This window comes from Scomber scombrus, chromosome 5 (genome assembly GCF_963691925.1).
Source record: "Scomber scombrus chromosome 5, fScoSco1.1, whole genome shotgun sequence".
In the NCBI taxonomy this organism is placed as follows: Eukaryota; Metazoa; Chordata; class Actinopteri; order Scombriformes; family Scombridae; genus Scomber; species Scomber scombrus.
The window spans coordinates 20078791-20101280 of record NC_084974.1 but is presented as its reverse complement, the minus strand read 5'-3'; the positions used below and the strand labels follow the sequence as shown (position 1 = coordinate 20101280).

Sequence of the window (22490 nt, the reverse complement as noted above, 5' to 3'; positions counted from 1 at the left end):
AGAAAAAGATAATCCAATCATAATCTTAAATGTATAGTATAACATACAAGACAGCCAGCAAACCTACTGTACTAAAGATCCATCCTTTATGAAAATGAGCCTGTCATATCTAGTTTTTGTTGTCCTTTGCCTCACATGTGGGTTTCAGCCCTGATTTTTTTGTCTGCCCTCTTTGTCTCTTAAGATGGTTAAAGGCGGTGACTTAACTGTGGCTCATCACCACCATTCAGGGAGCACAAAGCGCTCATCTAATCTCCCTCACATCATCATCATTCAAAGCACACATGCTCCTTTTCTGCTGCCGGCTGCCTCCCATTACATTCATAAACCTTAACACCTGGGACGTGCACAGTATGAACCATACAGTCTTACACTGCTGGATGCACAGGGTGAGATGGTGGAAAACACACTGAATCCCCTCACGGTGAGCAACTTCTGCTTCCACGTTGCTGCCATCACTGTCAGTTTCACTTCCATCTTTCTGTTTAATCTATTTTACCATGAATTCAAACAGCCATCAGGAACCATCCTATATTGTGTTTGTGTTTCAAGGAGTCTTGACAGCCCCGAGCCAGCAGATTTTCTATACTGCTGCAAATATTCCTAAGAAGGAAAAATTATAATAAGAATGAGAAAAACCTGACTATCAAGAGTCTCTCTTGTGGAGAAAACTAAAGCCCATTTGAATTGTAATTTAAAAATATGCCTATCATGTTAATATAAGCCATTGCCATTTACAGTAAACTTGGTAGGTCAGTAAAGTCACTCAAAAAGACCATAAATGCAGGTACAAAATAGCACAACTTTCTTTTCTGATGTATGTTTTCTGTGTACAGTTTTCTGTTGAGTGTTTGGAAAAGAGGGACAGTCCATTTTGTGTTGCCAACAGAGAAAACACAGGCATGTTGGCTCCTGCTTACAGTAAAACTCATGACTTTTCCTGTTTCTGACATCCTGTTGTTGAATAACAGCAGGATATCGAGTCACAGTGGCACAAAATACAAATTACAGTTGGCATCGCCTCGCTGTTGACAGAATTTCTGAGACTTCTGGGTGACTAAAATCCAAGTGTTGATCTATTAAAGCGTATACAATGGATATGCTGTAGCATGAAAGAAGTGCAACAATTCTAAATCTTAAACTCCATTATATAAAAGTGCAACTTTAACTATTTTAATCAAAGGTTTGTGGGAGGTGCTGGAGCTAAAAATAAATGCACAGTATAATGATAAGAAGAGCATCCTATCCTTTCTAATAATAGGAAGGTCATTTCCAAGCAGGCTTGAAGAAGGTCACAGCCAACAAGCTGGCCTCAGTAGGCTACATGAATATTGCACAGATTATACAGATGCTCTCCCTGTCATTATAAACAAAGCTGAAATAGAACTGCCAGTACATATGACAAGCAAGGTGTCTTCCTACATGAGGTCACGTCTCTGATCGTGTGTGTGGAGGATGCAAAACCAACTGCTAGTTTTAGAAAGCTTGTCTGCAGGTCAAACTGTTGAAAGGTCTTTGGTGTTGAATCGGGATCTAAAACAATAATCTTGTTTTGCCATGGAAATAACCTGAGCTGTTACAGAGCAGCTCATTGCTCGTGTCAGAGGGTTCAGCAAGTTTCTGCTCCTGCTCACATACGTACATTCTGCAGCTTTATGAAGTTCCAGGATGTTGAACAGCTCCAGGATTTCAAAGGTCAAAGTTTTTTATTTTAAAGATACTGAAGGTAGCTGTCATCTGGTTCCATGCTGAGAATATGATGGAGTTGATGATTTCTAAAGAGATTATTTCATCCTACCTTAAATGTTGTCCCTGCCTCTAAGCATGAGTGCTTTAGATCTGAATAAAATAAGATCAAATGTTTTTTAAGATCAAACTGCTATTTCTTCACTGGAGACAGTTGTGCATTGGCATTCACAAGATGGGAAATCACTACCTCCAGTGATTCTTTTTAAAACAAGGTCACAGGTCAGGGATTCAAGGCCACTTCTGAATCAAACACAACATGATTTAACCAGACTTTATCATACAGATCTTCATTGCAACGTTCTATGTTTTCATGAATTATGAGCACTATTACATTTTACAAGCTGTAAGCCTTATTTGAACAATTTCATTCATCTTTTTTCTATTTGTGGTAAATGTGTTTTATAATTGCATAATTAAAATGATTTTGTTTTATTTCTTTCACTGTTACGGATTGGATTTATATAAACCCAAATCATGTGTCCTCTGTTTCTCCCCAAGATTTACACTGTTCAGGCTGTAACAGATTCTTCTAACTCAAGTATACATTATCTTGGCTCATCTTATATCTCATGTACACTGCAGAAAAAAGTGTTTCTTGGCTTGCACATTGGCACTGAGTTGTGTAGATCAAGGTCAGAGCTCTGTTAAACTATTAGAGAAAAGGCAGGAAACTGCAGAAAAAGGCAAAAAGTATACTGCAGTCTGAATCATCAGTATGTCCGTCACCATATGAAGCAAATACTTTGTTTTTATTCATAGAAGACTACCAAAGGATTACATGGATCACAATAGTGTGAGGAAATACCACAACCCTCTGTTTGGTGAAAATCTTTTGAAACCAACTGGATTAACAGGTTAAGATCAAAGTGCTGTTAAAATTGATGTAATCTTTGTGTTTGAAATACTGAAACATAACAAAAGACAAAACAATATAACTTCAGTAAAAACCACTGTGACTGAATGGTGTTGCATCAGTTTGTAAACACTGCAAAATCCAGTTACGTGGCAAGAAGATATGTGAAAAATCACAATGACAGAACACATGAAAAAGCAAAAAAGCTTAACTGATATAGAGGAAATACAATCATTGAAATACAGGCTGAAAGTCACATAACATGCTTAACACACCACAGAGTCTCATTCAACAACACACTGGCATTTACTGCAGGGTTTCTCCTATCAGTGAACATTCCGAATACCCACAATCTGCACGTACAGTTCTTGGTTAGAAATAAAAATCTAACTTTATGAACTTGCGCATGTTAGTGTGCTACTTTTAAACATGAAACAGTGCCTGCATAATGTGAAGCAGAGAACATGACAGGTAGCCCAGATCTAGCTACACAGAAATATGTTAATTTGTTCCAAAATCCACAGGGTACATGTTCAGGATATGAGCATATGGAACATGGTACATTTACTGTGTAGAACAGCAAACATACTGGATGACATTTCCCTTCTCTAAAAGAGAGATGTATTTGAGTAACGAGTGTTACAACCAGAGAAAATGCTTCGAGGCTCTTCAGCTTTGCACAGGGCTTCGCTGATTGGAAAAAAAGTCAACAAAACAGCACCTCTGCGCTGCTTTAATGAACACCTGGGGGAATACACAGGCAAAATGTGATTTCCTGAGAGACACAGTAATGAATGCTATCAGACAAAGACCTTTTCACACTCACCATTATTCAGCTGTATATCAGAGCTTCTACTGTGATAAGGTCTCTATACATGGCTTCCCACTGTCATTTACTAAAGGTGTAGTGACGTTTTTCTGCTTTGGCCAACTAGTCTCATTAAAAAAAAAAAGTCAGTGTGTTTACCAAGACTGAACAGTTAACTGGTAGATTTACAATGACTTCACTTTCATACTTTTGCACTTCACAAAAATGAGAGAAATAAATAAGTAAATATTCCAATTGAGAAACAGTATTTAGAAAGGGAGTTTTTTTGCTTGGCAGTTGAGGTCTGACAATATTAATATAGTCTGACTTTTCACCCTGAAACTGGATATATTTTGAGAAGGAAAATATTTGGGCCACAAAACGTGCAAAACTCTGATGGAGGTACTCATCAAGATGTGAATGTTTACACTCTGTCCTGTCACACAGCTGCATTGGATACAATAAAAAACCTTTAAGTACTGAGTTCATGAGAAAAATAATATGAATTATTTAAACATACAAACATGGAAGTTGGAACTGTCATGGAAAATTGTATTTTGGTGTCCCCTGCAGGCATAAGTAGAGAACAAAAGCAGAAATATGCTTGCATGCCAAAGTGGAGAATGAACTAATACATTTCATGTTTACCAGAACAAAGAAACATTCACAGTTGCTCTACAGATTTCAAGGAATTACAAGAAGTCAAAAACAATGTGAATAACCGACTGGTAATGGATTAAGACATAAACTGGAGAGGCAGATGAGAACAACCTCAATTTTGCTGCATATTTCACACTGAGTGTAAAGTCTGACATATCAGTGAAAAAACACCAAGAGAGATTTGAGAGATTTGACTATTCCTAGCAAAAATGTTAGAGATAAAGATTTAATAATGAAAAAATATCTCGTCTCTGTTTACATACATTTACAATATACAAAAACAATACATTTCAATTCAAGTAGAAACAGCAGCTGATAATATTCACATGTTAAAAACGTGTTGTTCTTCAAGGCAAATTATTTGGCTGTGAAATACCTGAAAATACTAATAGAAATCTCTGTTGTTCCTCATCTGTGGTTGCTCAGGCCGACGTCTCTGGTTCACATGAGGCGGCTCTTGTGAACACATGACGATGTCGATGGAAATGGGAAATGAAAAGCGATCCATCATCTGTGCAATCTTCTCCTGGGTAACACCGTGTTTATTCCTCCTGGAGGACAGACAACAACAGTCGTAACATTAGGATGCAAGTTTTTCAAAGCCTGCACTGTAAATATAATATGATAAAGAAGTAATCATACTTTTCCAACTCATGAGGGTCAAACTTCCACCTGGTGTCCGGTTCACAAAAGTCCACTCTGTATCCCCTCTCCAAGGCCTGACAAAAAAAAGAATTGTTATCCATGATCAATGTAGGTGGTGTTTTACTGATCTAACAAAGACATCAACTAAATACATTAACATGTAATATCACCACCCACCATCTTGACATATGGCTGCATTTCCCAGGCTTGGATGTTTGTGTTATCAATAATAACAGGAGAACGGCCATCATGCATAGCATCTTTAGCTGAAAGAGGATAAAACCAAAAAAAAGAAGGTTGAAATAAGCCATGGTAAGAAAATGAACATCCCTTCAAAACATGTTCTCTAAAACTTGGTCCAGCTGGCGGAACTGGCTGCTCTCATATTGCACTTTATCAGTTAAAAGGGCATCTCATAATAGTTTTTGTGGGTGTTTACCAACTATTCATTGCTTAAATAGTGGTTTACTAAAGTCTACTGGAATTTCTCTTCATACATGTCTGGAAATACCCTCACTGGGAAAATGAAAAGATGAAAAGATCTGATTGAAGTCTGGCAGAAATGCCTATGTAATTAACTCAATGAAAACATTTATCATAATATGGAAATACTTGTCATCATTTAAAGGACAAGTTCACAATATTCAAGTCTCTTAAAACAACAGTCAGGTGCCTAAATGAACACTGAAAGATGTTTTTTCTTGTAGTAATAATTCCTACTGTTAATGCAGACCATTAGAAGATCCCTTCATAAATATATTGAAATAAATACATCAGTTGATCTGAAGCTAATATGAAGCTTCAGCTATCCAAATGAGTCAAATCAAGTAAAAACCTTTCAGTGTTACAATCTTTTTAGTCCCCCCTTTTGTTAATATACTTCCACCACAGCTTAATGGAGAAACCCTGTCCAAGGAAACAACAGAGATTTTAATGCTAAAAAGACTGTACATGTGGCAGATATCCACTTGACGTGACTAACTCAGGCTGCTGAAGCCTCATATAGGCTTCACAACAACTTTTAAATGCATTTTTGAACATTTTTAACTGTGTGGATACACTATGTATTTTATCCCCCATCACTTACATTGAAAGCAGATTTGAAGGGGATCTTTTAATAGCCAGTATGACGCCGGACTGTTGTGTTAAAACAGGCTTGGATAACTGTAAACCAATCCTATAACCTGTATAAGCATTTAAGTAGACAACACCTCTGCTCTGGTTCCATTCATGTGCCTTTCCAAGAAGTCCTGGTTCATAGTGGTAGCCATCTTTATACGCAAAGTAGTCATCTGTGCTCAGTATTAACCCACTGGGACCAGTGGAGAGCAACTCCCTGTGAGAAAGATGGTCACAAATGGTTTTTAATACAAATTAAAAAACATAAAACAAACAACAACAAATTCATTTATGACACTCCAGATTACACACAGATGTACCTTGCCATTGTTGATTTCCCAGACCCTGGTAATCCCCTCATCAAGATCAGCACCAAGGAAGAATGTTGGGAAAGAGTGTTATCAGGGGGTCTGCAGTGATGCTGTCGCTCCCACAGTTCATTTTCTGAATCAAATCTCTGGCGCCAGTCAAAATCTTCACTAAATTGAGACCACTCCTCTTGTTTATCTCTAGACCATCCAACATTAACATAATCTGGCCGTGCATTGTGGTCATAACCCCGTTCATCCCTGTCATGGCGGTATGGAGTATCTCCAATAAAGTCCTGAGGGGGGTGACTGCATTCATTCGTCGAAAAGGGTGGAAAAGGAGGCTGGTCTCTATACTGGTTTATCATGCCTGTGTCAATCCTGTTGTGATTGATGTGTGATGGTAGGTCTGGTGGATTTGGGAATGCAGATGGCGGGGGTGGAGGATGGAAAGGAAGCCTGTCAAATCTTGGGTTTGGTGGTCTGTTTGGTGCATGAGGATAATGCTGCGGATCATGAGCAGAGTTCATATCAATGCCTGACCTCGGTCTTTTGGGGTAGTACGGCTCATTTTGATACCAAGATGGCCGTTTCTGTCCGCTGCGTCCATCTGTGTCTGCCTGTCTGGTTGTGTTATCAGTTTTCTCCTGGTTTGTGCGCTGTCCCTCTTTCCTGGTGGATGTTTTGGGATGCAGGGATGGTTGTACAACACCTGCATATTGTTTCCCTGGGTTAACAGTAGTGCCATCAGGAGCATCAAGCTTCTCGAGCTCTTTGTAAAACTCACTCAGTGTGTCTTCAATGTCAGTCTTTACTGTGGTAGTCTTTGGAGGAAACGCTGGACCAATGAAGGTGGTGCTGGTGAATCCTACCTCCTTTAAAACACGCTCCTTCTCATTTCTGTGTGGACTGCTGGAGTTATTGCTCACACATGTTGCACCATTTTCTTGAGACATCTGCAGGAAATTCAAAACGAAATGAATACACTGAGCAACTACACATTCCAAGTACTTGTACGGTTGGATTTTGGTGTTTGATTACACAGTCAGTGTTGGCAAATCAGCTAAGTTAGTAGTTCTGTGTATGTTACAAAGTACAGTACATACCTGCACTATCCATTAATCAAGCCTAATATCGAAACCAAGAATATCCCGTTAGCTGACCGATATAAATCCCACTTTGTTTAATCAACTACTTTATTTATTTAATACAGCAGCATAAATGTTACTTACCATCTGTTTTTAGAGGATATTCGTGCTAAAAGTGGTTAAAAAAACAACGTAAACAAAATAAACCCGGCACAAAATCTCCACATTGCAGCTTTGTGTTTACGGAAGTGATATCGTTATTCTTCTTTTTCTCTTTCTAAATTAGGGCTGTCGACTGAATTAGCGCCCCCAATTGGACTGAAACGGTAATCGCCGATCACCTTGTCGTGAACTGAAGGACATTTGATATGACATATGAGGAAAAGCACAGGTGTAAATCATAAAAGAAATGATGGCTGCTTTGGTTTCGGGTCTTGGTAATGTACATGCTGGACATCTCACACATCAGTCATCAGACTGTACAACAACACAGCTCCCCGTACCTCCCACTCCCACTAACAATGACTGATGCTGTCCTTCCTGTCCTATGTTAATCCCAGGAACATTGCACACATGGACATTTACTTACACAGAGATTGTTTATTGTATTTAGTATTTTATTTTTTATTTTTCATCTAACTTGATTTATTTTATCACTTGGGATCAATACCTATACGTCTTTTCTTATAACTAAATATAAAAATTGATTTATTTTAAGATATACATATATAAACTATGTGTATGTATATGTTCTGTTGATGCTGTCTGCTCTATGAAGTGAACATTCTTCCTACATAATTTGGAAATTACATTTAAAAGCATTGCTTTTGGACCAATATAATGTTATATTTTGTTTGGTCTTCATAATTTACATATCTAACATGCCCCAGTTATTAAGTTTATTCAGTTTAAAGAAGAGGAGAATCTCCTTTTCTTTTCTTCAAATAAGCCCTGAACTATTTAAGCACTTTACATTTTGGTCACGAATGATGTATACTGAGCCTTAGTTTGTTTAATACAGGTTTAGAACAATCCATTAGTTGTTTGGTCTTTAAATATCAGAAAATGGTGAAAAATGTAAATCACTATTTCCCAAAGCCCAAGATAATATTCTCAAAGGTCTTCTGTCATGACCAACAGTCCATAATCCAACATTACTTTTACTATCAAAGAAAACTGAATAAACAAGAACATATTCATATTTTAGAGGCTGGTTCAGAGAATTTGGACATTTTTCTTTCAAATTTTGATCAATTATTAAAAGAGGCGGTAATAAATTCAATAGCTGGCAAATGATTAACTAATGGTATGTTTTTTTAGAACTTACTTTGTCACTATCAACAGGTGGGCTACCAGTGTCCCCCTGGTCAGCCTCAAACACAACACAAATATGAAGATAAATAGCAATTGCTTGATTTACCTTCCTTAGCTACCAGGTTTGAATATAGAAAGTGTGAAGCAATGAAATGATTTTACTGTTGTCAAGTGATAGTGATTTCACCTCTTTAATGAGTCCAGTGAAACTACCAAACAACCACAGAATATAACCTTTACATTCACACATTTGTACAGTTTTTTTAAAAGTTGTAGTGCACTTATCATCATACAGTCTATGTACCAACATGTAATGCCTGAGTATCAATCATAGCCAGCTCCTCATCGTTCACCCATTCATCCTCCACCGGCAAAACAACAGGTTTGGGAGCTGGAGTCTGTACAGTTTTTAAAGTGCTAGGTGTCCCAGACCTCCGAGGGGGATTGAATGTCTTATTTACACATGGTGAAGCCACTGAGCTCAGATTGAGCACAGGTGGTGGTGATGGGATACGAGACAGATGGTCCAGAGCTCTCCTCCTCTTCAGGCTTTTCGGGTCTTTCTCTGTTGAACCGTTTCCCAGAGGAGGGTTCCTGCTCACAGGTGTGAAGGATCCAAGGCTTCGGATTGGCTGCTGAGACATCACCTGAATAGCAGAACACATTATATTTTTAAAGACACTCATTGCTTATAGGAGCGAATGAGCCAAACAGTCCCAAATACTACATCAACCACATAAACTCACACTTGTCTTTGTGTTTTGTATTTTGTCTGTTGTAGTCTGCTGCAGTACTGCTGGGGTCCTTGGTTGCAGAGCTGGAGAGGAGATGGAGCTCATGCCAACAGATCTGATTAAATGTGAAAGCTTCTCCTCAGCAGTAAGAAAGAAGTTCTTCTGACCCTAAAAACAAATGACAGAAATGTAATTTTAAGATTTTGTTTTGTGGTTAGGAAGCAGGAATCAGTTTGATTCCTTGGCTTTTTTGCACGTCATTTCCCATCTCCCTCTATCCTCATTCCCTGTCACCACCTCTACTGTCCCACGTTCAATAAAGACAAAATGTCCCCAAATGAAGTTTTTACAATAGTGTTGTTTGGCAACTTTACTTTAGTTGCTGGTGATAATAGAGATACAGGAACAGAAACAAAAATGCAGGGAGAGATGGCATGCAGCAAAGGTATCTTAAGCGCTCTTCTACCAGATGCATACCTAAAAAAGTTTTTTAAAAACCCTCATAGTGTTGTTCTTTTAAAAGTTAGCTCAGACAGCATGACAAAATTTCATAATTGAGAAATACTGCTGTTCCTATATTATTCTTATGATTTCTTTTGAACATGATGCAATCTGGCTGTAAGAACAAATCTAAATTGTATGAATCCATCCTTGACAAGTAAGGTGTCCTTGAATGAAAGAAAAAAAAAAAAACCCAAAACAAAAGCTTTACAGGTACTTGGTAATAATACACTGTACCTGGACCAGGTTTCTTAGTTGACAGAGGGATTCCTGTAGATGTGTTTCCTTGGGGTTTGTTGAGAAGACGGTGAGATCTCCAGCATACACAACAGGAGTGGGAGATGTAGACTGACCTCTCAGCTGAAGGTTGCTAAGAGCTAACAGCTCACGTGGTTTCACCACATCTTCCACACCAGACTGAGCCAAGCTGCTGAAACAACGCACTCTAACGAAGTTCAGTTTCCCATCGACCAGATAAAATGCAGGAGAGGAACCTGTGTTCAAAAGTACAGTCATTTAGTTAACAATGTAGTACAGGCAGAAACAGTTAGGAAAAAGAAAAATCACCTACCTTGACCATCAGTGATACTGATGACATATCCTGTGAGGTCAACCTCGCCACAGAGTGGCTGGAATTCTGGGTTTTGGAGATCCACAAAATTTGCAGACACCCTTGGTTGAAAGTGTGTTGATAACCATTCCTCTGAAGCCTGCATGAAAAGCCAAATAAGAAGTATTATTAATCATTCGTATCTAATTTACAAATACTGTATAAATAATTCCCTGTGCTGAAGACAGTTCATTTTTTCAGTACCTGTATGTCCTGAAACTGTGTTTTCTTGTTCCCGGTGAACTGAACAGTTTCAATACCACTGCGCTTTTTTCCATCTGAAGTGGTGAGGTTATAGACTTTGTATCGACAGCCTTCCTTTAAAAAAGACTGAAGGTCTGAAGACGGTCGCCACATGTTCAGCTGGTAAACTAAGACAAGCACGCAAAAAACAACATTATTATAAATCATTCTTTAAATAGTACATTTGTTAGTAGTACCCAAACTAAATGAAGACAAATGAGGACACACCGCTGCTGCTTTGATTCGTAGAGTCAGCAATGCAGAGTCTCCAAACAGGAGTAACGTCACGTTTGGGACAGGTCCCCTCATTTTCCTCTGAATTTTCTAGAGCACGACGGTACCGGTCCTGCAGTTCAGCCTGCTTCTTCTCAATCAGAGAGCGTCTGTAGGTGTGTAGAGTCTCCAACTGTTGTTCACTCAAATGAGCCTTGAACATAGAAGGGAACAGATGTTCAATCAAAAGTCTACATTAATAGAATGCCTCAAGTTATACTGCACAAGAACACAATATGTAAAGTAAGTTTCTTATAACCTCAAGGTAAGCTGGATCATCCCTCACTGCTTCATACAGCTCTTCTCCATCTTGCAGACTTGCAATATCGTGACGACTGATTGTCCGTCTTCTGCGTTGAGGTTTGTTATTACCTGAGGAAAACAAATTGTTCAAATATATTCCATTTAAGTCTGTACTAAACACGCTGAAAACAGGATTGCTACCTTTTTCTTCCTTCTCAAATTCTACTTGAATCTTTGCAAAAACAATCTCCATAGCCTTTTGCTTCTGGCTGTTGTAGCGTCTCGCCTCCTTCTCTTCTGCACGGACAGAACGGAACACAATGCCACCATCTGGTTTCCTCTCCATCCACTAGAAAAACATGACAAACAAACTGTCACATAGCATCATACCATGAACTGACAGGAGTAACAGTATAGTTAGTACATGAGGAAACGCACTTGTATGGGGTAGCTTCTCAGTATGACAATATCCACACATCCAACAGGCCCTCCATTGCTGTACAAATAGGAGAGAGGCAGCAGGAACGGCCGTGGATCCCTGAAAAATCCAAGCTTAGTATCCCATCGTGCTGGTCTGCTGCTATTGGCACAAATCTGAAAAGACAGACAATAGGTCAACATGTTATCTTGGTCAAACTTCATAGAGAGGACGATGGAAGGACAGAGACCTGTCCCTTAATGTACCTTTAACATGAGAGATTCGGGTGCCTCTAGAGGGGAGCAAGCATCTTGGGATCCCACCAGCTGAGCCCCATGAATGATCAGCTTTCCACCAACAGCCAGTCGACCTTTGTGAAGCATGGCAGTCAAGGGATCATCCAGTGGGGCTTTAATGGTGTACCATCCATCTGTCAGCCAAACAACTGCACATGGATTTTCAGCCTTTGCATCAGCACTGTGTGGAGTCTTGGCATCATTGTGACTTTGTCTGGTTGGGTAGTGACCCCTAGAGATGACCCCGCAAACACAGAGAACCATGGTTTTTGCAGCTGTGTCGTCCTTTTCCATGATCTTTCTCAGAGCTGGCCTGCGACTGTGGTCCACCTCAACATCATATCTGACACAAACCCATAAGATAAAACAAATACATAAATGTTGTAGAGAAAGAGGCAATTACTATAAGCACTCTTGGGTGCTTTACAGTAACAAACTTAGACACAGTATTTATGCTAATTTCTTATGATTACATTATTAAAACTTAACAATGACAGTAATGACAGAGCCTTTTGTATATGGTACACAAACTTTCAACAAGCTATGTATAATCTGAGAGATAGTTCAGGGACTATATTGTTAGACACCTTTTGAACCAAGATGTGTAGATATTTGGGTAATTTCAAGATTAAATCAACTAAAACTGCAGTAACAAGGCAACCTAAAATCACCCATAATTCTACATACCTGTATTTGAGTTGTAGGAGAACTTGCTCTGGGTTGAGACAGAGGCTGCCCATTGTTCCTGGAAAGGATCTTTCCATGGAGGCCTGCTTCCACACAATCCACCTGTAGTGATTATACACCCACTCCTCACTGATCAGTTTAGGATCCACACCTGGGGTGTCACATAAAGCTCTGCGGACAGTGTGGGACAAGATCATATTCAGTGCAGTCTGCATTTGCAAATACACCTGGTGTCTCAAATATTATCATTAGTTCAACAGTATTACTAAAGTTAACCTCAATTTAATGTCACTGATACCTATAGAACTCTTCTTTCCCTGCAGTCCCGTTCTTGCTTGGGATCAGCCATCCGCCATCAGCAAGCTGAACACCACCTTCATCTATGAATGCTTCCCGTTTGAGGAACTGCTGTATACTGAAGCGAAACGACTGTGCATTCTCACTGGTGATCTCAGACACATGCTGATGCACTCCATATCCGTACAGCTGAAAAACATAAACATGAACATGTCATCAAGTTGCTTACATGACAGTGCTGTCATTTCTAACCAAATACAACAAAGATAACCATGATAAAAAACACTCTAAAGCCCAGTGTGAGTTTTGGCCTAACCTGTTTTTGGGTGTATTTTGTAGGGGGCTTTCCATTCACCACATCTTTTAGTGGGATCTTTGACACTCCTGAAGTTTTGGTTAGAAATAGGCTCCCTGGCAGAGGTCGGATAGTCTGGCGCTTCTTCTTCCTGATCCTCATGTCTTGCATATCTCGTGCCAGCTCTATGTTCTGAAGAGTCTGAATTTCTGTTAACAGACCATAAACAGGTGATTATTTTTCCTTTGTTATGCTGCATACTATTCCAGCGTATTACACTGACATCATCCAAAAAGGTTACCTTGACTTCTGGATAATGTGTCCGCCACACCTGAAGCCTCTGCAGCAGAATCCTCTGTTCTATAGCCAACAGGACTTTTACGATTTTCCACAAGATCATCCTTTGTGTTATCAGCCAAGGCCACTGTATGAGTAACTTCTGTGCTTTTATTACCAGTTACATCTGTAGTGCTTTGTCTGCTTGTCTTTTTAGTGGGTGGTACAAAAGTGTTGCTGTTTGAGGGCATTACAGAGACACTGTGGTGTTTCTCCTCCTCCTCGTGTGGTTTAGAGCTCTCTTGGACAATAGTTCTTTGTTTTTTGAACGGAGGAACAAACACAGGTGTTCTTATGTTGTCCTTGACCATGTTATTCTTGTGAGTCTCCATCTTTGAATTCTTCAAGAATGGAGGAACAAATGCTGGTATCTTGGAATGAGTGGATTTTCTGTCACCTGGGGATGAGTGTGGTGTTGCCTGCTGCAAACTGGTTACCATGTCGTTTTTTCCATCCCTATAAGACAAAGAATTACATGACTATGGGATGATAACTTATGCCCACTCCTTAAAAGCATGGTCAACAGTCCACATGCAGCTTACCTGTTTGGCCTTGTGATGTTTGGATGAAGAGAGACGCTGTACTTGAAAACTCTCCTGTCTTTCATTACACCTTAAGTAACAAAAATACAAATTAAGAGCCATTTAACTTATAAAAGGAAATATGTATTATTTGGAAAATGTGTTGCATTACTATGGTTTTACCAGTTGGACAGCTTTTTTCTGGCTGAAGTGTTGATCCTCTTGGACTACTAACAGTTCTGTCGAATTCATCTAGTAATCGTCTTTTCGGGGGAGGCTGACCTAGAATATTACACACCAGCAAGACAATAGTTTATGGTTAATGCTCACAACAAATATAAAAGAAGAAAAGCAGCTCATGGTTAATATAAAATCATTTTAGTTAAGCGCAACATGAGAACAGCGTATTTAATTTCAAATATTTGAAGAAACTGAAATAGTCAGACATTAAAATGAGTAGCAAAAATGCAATTCCATTTCTTCAAATAATCTGAATTTCAATTACATCTGAAAACTATGAGACAAGTTGTGCAGCCTAAATAAAAACACTTCACAATAACTTAAATGTTTAATTAATAACTCTTGACACTTACCAGTCATATTAGTATCCTTTGCCAATCTCTTCCCTGTTGTTTTCTGCTCCTCTACACATTCGTTGCTGGATTTTGGGTTATCTTGCTGTGGCATATTTTCAAAAGTCATTGAGAGACTTTGGCCAGCTAGACCTTCGTCTTCTAACAAAGCTTTAGTGCAGTCCAAAGCTTCCTGGGCAAGAAACTTCTGCTGGGCTTCTGTGCAGCCACTGAGGTTGAGTGACTGAAAGTTTAGAACTGAAGACCCTTCTGTCCTTTTGAACTCCAGCTTCTTACTGCTGCTTGTCTGCTTTATTTCGTAGCCCATCATGTCTGGCCTAGTCTCTCCGCGGGGATTAAGCACCCCAGAGATAACAAATTTGTCCTCTTTAAACTTAAACGTATCTGTAACTGCCTTCTCTTTGATAAAGTTACAACCACGTACACTTGAATTTTGAAGGATTTTATTTTCACTGTCAGTCGCTCGGTAAGAAAGGTGAGATTTAACAATCTGGGGGGCACTTTTCTCAGCAAGAATGTTCTTGTTACAGGTTGTTGAAAGAATGTAATTTGAGGTTCTTTTCACATCTTTTGATAGACCTGGATTGTGAGTGTCAATTAGGACTGTTGAGTATGAGTTTGAATCAGGACACTCCAAACCATCTTTTACTTGAACAGAATCAGTATCAAATTCTCTCAAAAGCTTCTTTGCTTTCGAAAGATATTTCTGTGACACTTGGACTTTTGTTCTTCCTGCAGTTGTGAAGCCACAATGTGTTTTTTCCTCATTATTTTGAGCATCTTCTGGTTTCTTCTCACTTTTCAATGTGTCTGAAACAGCTGGGATGTCTGTGTTCAAACTGTCCTCAACATCACAGTCTTTGAAGAAGGCATCGGTCTCCTGCATTGCTTTAACTGAGATAGAATCATCATCAAATTCTTTCAAAAGATTTTTTACTTTCAACAGATTTAGCTGTGACACACGGACTATTGCTCCCCTTGCTGTTGAGAAACCACAATGTAGTTTTTCTATATTTTGAGTATTTTCTTGCTTGTTATCATTCTTCCTTGTTTCTGAAACAACTGGGATCTCTGAACTGGAACTGATGTCATCAAAGAGAGCTTTTGCCCTCTGGAGGGCCTCAGATGAAAATGCTACTGGCTTACCACTGGCTGCAAGAAATCCACTATTTTTGGGTGGTGGACCAGGAAACGGCATCTTGAAATGCGGTGGTCTTGCACTGGTTTTATCAGCATCGTCATCACATTCACTCAACAGGGATTTTGCCCTCATTAGAGCTGCTGATGAAATGGCGACTCCTTTGCCACTGGCTGTCTGAAATCCAACATTTTGTGGTGTTCCTTCTTTTTGTTTCAGTTGTCTGTTTGTGTCCTCAAAAGTAGCACTTTCATTTAGCAGAGACTTTGCTTTTACCATTGCATCATCTGACACCGACACTTTCTTTCCACTGGCTGTACAGAATCCACCATCATTGCTCAATTCATCAACAGCAGAGGAACCAAGCTTCTTTGCTATTGTACACGGTGGCAAGTAAAGTGGCTTTGCCATCAAATATGAGTTTGCATGTAAAAAAGGTGCATCACTCAAAGCCAGTGTGTTCTTAAAAACACCTTTGTGAATCTCCACATCATCGTAATGGAGCATCTTTTCATGGTGTACATCTGGTCCAGCTTTCACATTTTCAAACTTTGTGTATCCACTGACAGGCTCCTCAGAAACATTTACTGTTACCCCTGGAACATTTTTAAATGTTGGGAAGATATTCTTCTTCTTGACACTTTCACTACTTTTCTGTTTTACTGACATGTCATCATTACTTTCCTTAACATCACAGTCTTTAAAGGAAGCATCAGTCTCTTGCATTGCTTTAACTGACATAGAATCATCATCATCAAATTCTTTCAAAAGATTTTTTGCTTTCAACAGATGTTGCTGTGACACACAGATTATTGTTCCTCCTGCTGTTGAGAAACCACAATGTAGTTTTTCTTTGTTTTGGGCATTTTCTTGTTTCTTATCATTCTTCCTAACTGAAACAGCTGGGATCTCTGAACTGGAACTGATGTCATCAAAGAGAGCTTTAGCCCTCTGGAGGGCCTCAGATGAAAATGCTACTGGCTTACCACTGGCTGCAAGAAATCCACTACCTCTGGGTGGTGAATCATGGACTGGAATCTTAGAATAATTTTGATTTCCACTGACTTCATCCTCAACTCCATCGTACTCATCAATCAAAGATTTTGCTTTCTTAAGAGCTGCAGATGAAATAACAACTCCTTTTCCACCAGCAGTCTTAAAGCCACTTGGCTGATTGGTGAAACGACCGGTTCTTGAAGAGTTTTCTTTTTGTTTCATTTGCTGGCCTGTGTCTTTGTGTGTCTGAATTTCATTCAAAAGACACTTCGCTTTTGTCATTGCGTTAACTGATACAGATACTTTCTTCCCGCTGGCTGTACAGAAACCACCAACGCTCAAATCATCGGTGGCAGAGGAGCCAATATTATTTGGTGTTGTGCACAAGGGAGAAGGCGTCTTTGCAGTTGAAGACTGGTTTCCATGAAAAGAAGACTTGTCAATCTCCATATTATGCTGTAGAACCTCAGTAAGGTGTACAGATGGTTCAGAATTTACATTTTCTAACTCTGTGTGTCTTTTGACAGGTTCTTCAGAAAAGTTTACTTTGATCCCATTAAGACTTTCACATTTTGAAAGGTTTTTCTCATCGCTGAAACTTCGAGGCAAGGTTTCTATACTATTCTTATGTTTTACCAAAGTGCTACCACTACTATCCACATCATCACAGTCTTTGAAGAGAGCATTTGCCTTTTGCATTGCTTTTGTTGAAATAGAAATGCCTTTCCCACTGACCATCTGGAACCCGCTTTGACATGCGGCTGTGTCCATTTTGTTGGCTTCAAAACCTTTTGAAACATCATCTCTCATGTCTGAGACCTGAATGTCTGAACAGACTGACTCCATGCTGGAAAAGCAGCTCTTCTCCATAGTATCATTCCTGTAACTGGTGAGCTTCGAATTATCCTTTTTATGAGGTAAAAAGTTATTATCCACACTGTCCTTGTGTTCTGCTTTGCTATATTTTTCACAATTTTGCTTGTCTGGTGGATTGTTATCTGTAACAAGATTCTCCTCTAAATCTGCAAACAAAGCTCTAGCTTTGCTCAGACACTTTTTTGAAACCCTCAAAACATTTCCTCCTGCAGTTTTAAATCCCACACCAAGTGTCAAAGGATTTTTGTTGTTTGGCATGCTTTTGTCATCTTGTTCAGCTCTGTCAAGATTTTCACTTGACATAATAAAACTACTACCTTCAGCGATGTTCTTAGAAAAGGAAGGTACATTTCCAGAAGAGAAGTTTTCTTTCTTCATTCCACCTGAGAATGGCATTTCTGCTGACTTACTTGTGTCAGGATTTGTTTTGTCTGAAACTAAGGCCATTTTTCCAGGCATCATTGTTGTTGGCACAGGCTTTTCAGCATCTGAACTAAAACTATCATCAAAATCTATGCCTGAAAGAAAATCAGGGTCAAGTTCTTTGTCAGCTTTTTGGGGAGAGGTGGCATTATCTTGACATTGTTGATTTGGCGTTGCAATTTTTAACTGTGTGAATTCAAACTGGCTATCTGCTTCTTCCAATAGACTGCACAGTTCTGTCACGTCAGCTTTTTGTGAAGCTGTTAATTGGCAATTGATGTCCCTGAATGTTTCACTTGATGAAAGTGGATGGTTTGAGAAAAAAGTTTTTGTTTTCACAGATCCATGAGTTTCATCTTTAGTGTCATGACCACATTTGGTGGGCTGATCACTAAGCCTTTCACGTTCACTCTCTTCAAAGAGACGTTTGGCTCTCTCCAGGTTGGCTGAGGATATTCTTATACCCTTATTTGAGGCTGTTTTGAATCCTGATGCATGGACAGACGGGAGAGAAACAATTGTTTTCTCTGGCAGGCTGCCATGAACTTGACCAATGACTGGAATGCAATTAACATTATCGACTGCTCCTTTTCCACTGCTGGGTGGAAGTGTTAATGTGATTTTTGTTTGAGGCTTGCTCTCTCTGCCAAGGTCCAATGTCTGGTTTTCCTTTACTACAAAAGACAGGCTGGCGTCAGTTTCAGCTCCATGTAAAATATCCTCTGAATGTACTTTCCGGTTTCCTTTAGTTGTAGGCTGAAAAGGAGTGGTCCACTGTTGAGTTTGACCCTCTTTCTCTGAGGTGGGGAGAGCAGAAAATGCAGTCATATGAGTGCTATCAGCCACAGCAGACTGGAATCCACTGTCACATATTGTTTTCTCATTGATGGAGTTATTTTGGTTAGTGGCAGAAAGATGTCTTCTGACGCCATCACAGTCATGTTGAAGGCTTGCTTGCCTTGCTTTGTGCTTAGCTTGTTTCAAGGCTGACAGACAAGCTGATGGAGAGAAACCATTTTGAGGAGTATCCTCTGCTGCTTCACTCAATTTAATGGGGTCTGACATTTGACTGAAGTCTTGTGCAAAAGCTATGCAAAGCTGCGACATTTCGACATCCTGGACTTTTGCTTGTACAGAGGGAGGCAGATTTTCTTCAGTGACATTTTCCAGTTGTTGCATCTCATTCTTCCCATCAAAGGTTTTATTGTGGATGTTGCAACAGTCCCCTTTATCTTGGGCATTTGGCAGATACTTAACATTCGATTCTTGCGCTGAAATAACGCATAACACCAAACAATTTAGTGGATAAAATGAATAAATTGTATGTATAAATCAATACTTTGACATGCATAAGAAATGTATGAATAGAAACAAAATTAGAATACCTGGTGATGGGTCAATCTTCTGAGAATGAATTTCCTTTTCTTGCACTTGGGGTTTTGAAGATTTCACAGTGTAAACAAATTGTCTCTTTTTCTTGATAAATCCAGAATCTGAGATTTTCAAGGATGGTCTGACAAGCTGGCTACAATCAGAGTCACTCTGTAGTTGTTTTTTTAAACAGTTGTTTTCCACTTGTGCAGCAGGACTATTATTATGGCAAGAAATATCCACAGTAGAGTTTGGTATTTCAGATAAACTCAATGGAGACCACTGAGTGGTTCCTATGTCTCCAGTTTTCACTGGACTTTTCAAGTGTGGGGATAAAGGAGCTCTGCATGGCTGCCGATCAGGTGTTCTTTGTCCACTGGACGCAGCCGTGTTCTTTGTGGAGATGTGTGTGGAGCTGCAGCCAGGTTCTTTTGCTGAAATGATTTGCTTCCTTTTTATTCTGTCAGTTTTCACTTTTCTAAGTGCTGAACTGCTGTTGGAGAAAAATACTGAAAGAACATTTTCAGCTCCATCAAAAACATTTGCTACAGTGCTGCAAATTTCTCCATCCTCAATAGCATCTGGTAGCTTCTGTTTCCAGACATCACTCTGGATATGTGAACTGTGAGAAGGAGAGTTGTGAGGCTCTGGGTTCTGACCAGCCTCAGGAGATTCAGCACCTGTTGATGACAGACTAGTTATCAGTATTGTTTTGCATTATGGCATCTAAGAGCCTTTCCACACTTTTACATCACAATATCAGTCAATCTGTGCAATACATAGTTATCTCAGTCACATTCAGAACTACTACACCATCTTACAATGACAAAATATGACAGAAAAACACTGTACCTTCTTGAATCATGGGAGGCATAAGGTCACTGTGTTTTGGTGACACAGTTCCAACTCTGGATGCATTTGAAAGTGAGGGGAAAAGCTTCCGTACAAACTGAAAGAGAAAAAAACATTAGCAGAAGCAATTTCACATTCCACTGTTTATTTTTATTTTTACTGTAACAGCATGTATTTTTTCCTGTGTGATACAGGTCATAAAAAACAGAATGCATTGAGTATTTTTACATTTTAAAAATCAAATAAAGATTCTTGTGTCAGTGACATTATATCATTATTGAGATGCATATACAGCATAGATGGAGAGAGACTCTCTTTTCATGGAGATAAATATGTACTGTATCTTGTGTGTTAAAGCTTGACATAGTACTCACAACAACACTTTGGTCCTCAAAAAGATTAACTGGGCAGGGACTCTCATCAGTTTTAGCTACAGCATTGAGACAAAACAAAAATAACTATCTGATCAGGTTTATGCATTTATATATTCATTGCTTGTCTCAAATTACACAATATTGAAAATACAAATATACATGCATAAATAAATGCAAATACAAACGCATTTTCTTACACAAAATCAGGGTGGAAGGCACTGCTGATGGGGTATTCAGAGAACTGGTCCATGATATATCGGAATGAATTTGTGCACCAAGACTTTCAGATATATGCTTTGCATAGCTGACCTGTATCATTACAGAAAACGGAGGAAATGAAGGGAAACCTTCAAGTTATCCGTTACTCCATATTCAAAGAAAAATAACATCACTGTTAGATATAAATCACTTACTGGGGATTTGTGTGGTGTCTGAAGCAGATCTGTACAAATGAAAAAAGAAAACATACCAGTGGTAATGCTTACATATTTATTTAAGATATGACTCAATTAACAGATAATATGATGATGAATTTGCAGCTCACCAAAACTTTCCTCAGCCTGAGGATGGACACCTTCATATTTTGAACCTGGCACCCTAAAAAATAACGAGAGGCATAAACTCCCAACAGCAGTGACAACACTATTCATTTGAGCAAATTCATCTTGAAATAACATTGACTCCATAAACACTGAATATATGGGAATGGATGTTAGTTGTGAACTTATAAACTTTTTCACAAATGATTATTTGTTTCTAATGAGTTTTGCTTTGATTGAACCAACACTTGAGAATCTATGTAGCTCTTTTAATAATGGAAAAACCTTCCAACAACACTATGCAAAAAGGAATTTGGAATATATAAAAACAGACACTTACCCCTCCTTTGAAATCTGAATATATGGACTTCTTGTCCATGGCAGTGTTTCTTTTTCTGGGGGGGGGGGGGGGGGGGGGGGGGGGGGGGGGGCACAGAGAATTTTTTTTTTTAGATGCAAGCTAAACAAAGCTCCTGAATGCAGACATAAGCAGTTACATTAAAATATGAGTTTATGTATTGTGCCAAATGTAAAGTACATTTCTGCAAAAATGCATCAGTGTTAATGGTTATAGCAAACATTACCTGGTTCAGCAGTGAAAGACTGCTCATCCTTGGCTTCAGGTGACACAACTCGTCTGTGTCTGAAAACTTTAGGGGTTGAAAACAACTGACTCTCCACAGCAGTTTCATCAAAGGGTGTTTTAAAGTTTCCCTCTTTGAATGCACACAAGTCATCTTGATCAGAGAAATTTCCCTCAGATTTGACTGCCTGAGCTGTCAGTACATCAAACCAGTCATGGTCCAGTGGTCCCAGCTCTATAACGCATACATATGAGTGAGTTAGTGTGTGTGTGTGTGTGTGAATTGTGTTTTCAGAGAAAATATTGTTTGCTTGTTTATGCAGCTAGACTTGCAGGATTTACAGTCAATGTTGTGTGTTGTTTCCGGTTACTACACTGGATTGCATTTAACTGTATAGATGTTCAGACTCAAAATGTCGTTGTTACCTCCCCAGATGTCGTCTTTGAATGTGTCGTACATGCTTTCTGATGGTAAATCCATTCCAGATGATGTGTGTAATCCCTAAAGTTTCCTATGTGGCACACCTGCAGAAACAAAACTACAGTCAGCAAACAGACATTGATCTAAGCTAAGATAGCTGTGTGGTAAATGATGTGATAGTGGATCCTCAGGGGAACATGGCCAGTTTCCTTCCTGCTGTTTCCGACCACAGGTTATATTGCTGCTACTCAAGTATAGTGGCTAACATTAGCTAACTCGATAATAAAACTTCTTCAGATAGACTAACGAGAAGGCAACGTTAGCTA

General features: G+C 39.2%; 2 protein-coding genes across 2 annotated transcripts; both read right to left on the bottom strand.

The window, feature by feature from the left end:
* Positions 1-2499: 2499 nt before the first annotated feature.
* Positions 2500-7472, bottom strand: n4bp2l2 (NEDD4 binding protein 2-like 2). Its single transcript, XM_062419753.1, has 6 exons — positions 7375-7472; positions 6155-7098; positions 5927-6051; positions 4893-4981; positions 4713-4789; positions 2500-4621 (listed from the first exon to the last, which is right to left on the bottom strand). Exons 1-6 carry the CDS (start codon positions 7375-7377, stop codon positions 4456-4458), a joined length of 1404 nt encoding a protein of 467 aa, XP_062275737.1. The 5' UTR covers positions 7378-7472; the 3' UTR covers positions 2500-4455.
* Positions 7473-8748: 1276 nt separating this feature from the next.
* Positions 8749-22224, bottom strand: brca2 (BRCA2 DNA repair associated). Its single transcript, XM_062419887.1, has 27 exons — positions 22170-22224; positions 21745-21978; positions 21501-21555; positions 21166-21218; positions 21035-21063; positions 20819-20930; positions 20622-20677; positions 20248-20344; positions 19410-20075; positions 19095-19295; positions 14592-19058; positions 14182-14280; positions 14020-14089; positions 13443-13933; positions 13163-13350; positions 12848-13035; positions 12550-12720; positions 11833-12205; positions 11587-11742; positions 11350-11497; positions 11165-11277; positions 10861-11059; positions 10594-10760; positions 10351-10489; positions 10017-10273; positions 9291-9446; positions 8749-9176 (listed from the first exon to the last, which is right to left on the bottom strand). The coding sequence occupies exons 1-27, from the start codon at positions 22222-22224 to the stop codon at positions 8841-8843; spliced, it is 9276 nt and encodes a 3091-aa protein (XP_062275871.1). The 3' UTR covers positions 8749-8840.
* Positions 22225-22490: the final 266 nt, after the last annotated feature.

Bases quoted from the DNA above. Each gene is read 5' to 3' on its own strand.
- n4bp2l2 (XM_062419753.1), bottom strand. The intron at 6,052-6,154 runs GTACATCTGTGT...TCTTTCTCACAG, and splicing joins GGGAAATCAACAATGGCAAG to GGAGTTGCTCTCCACTGGTC. The intron at 4,790-4,892 runs GTGGGTGGTGAT...TTTTTTTGTCAG, and splicing joins TGCAGCCATATGTCAAGATG to GCCTTGGAGAGGGGATACAG.
- brca2 (XM_062419887.1), bottom strand. From the start codon at position 22,224: ATGGATTTACCATCAGAAAGCATGTACGACACATTCAAAGACGACATC. The intron at 20,076-20,247 runs GTACAGTGTTTT...TGTCATCAACAG, and splicing joins GCCTCCCATGATTCAAGAAG to GTGCTGAATCTCCTGAGGCT. The intron at 10,490-10,593 runs GTACTGAAAAAA...CTTTTCATGCAG, and splicing joins CACAGTTTCAGGACATACAG to GCTTCAGAGGAATGGTTATC.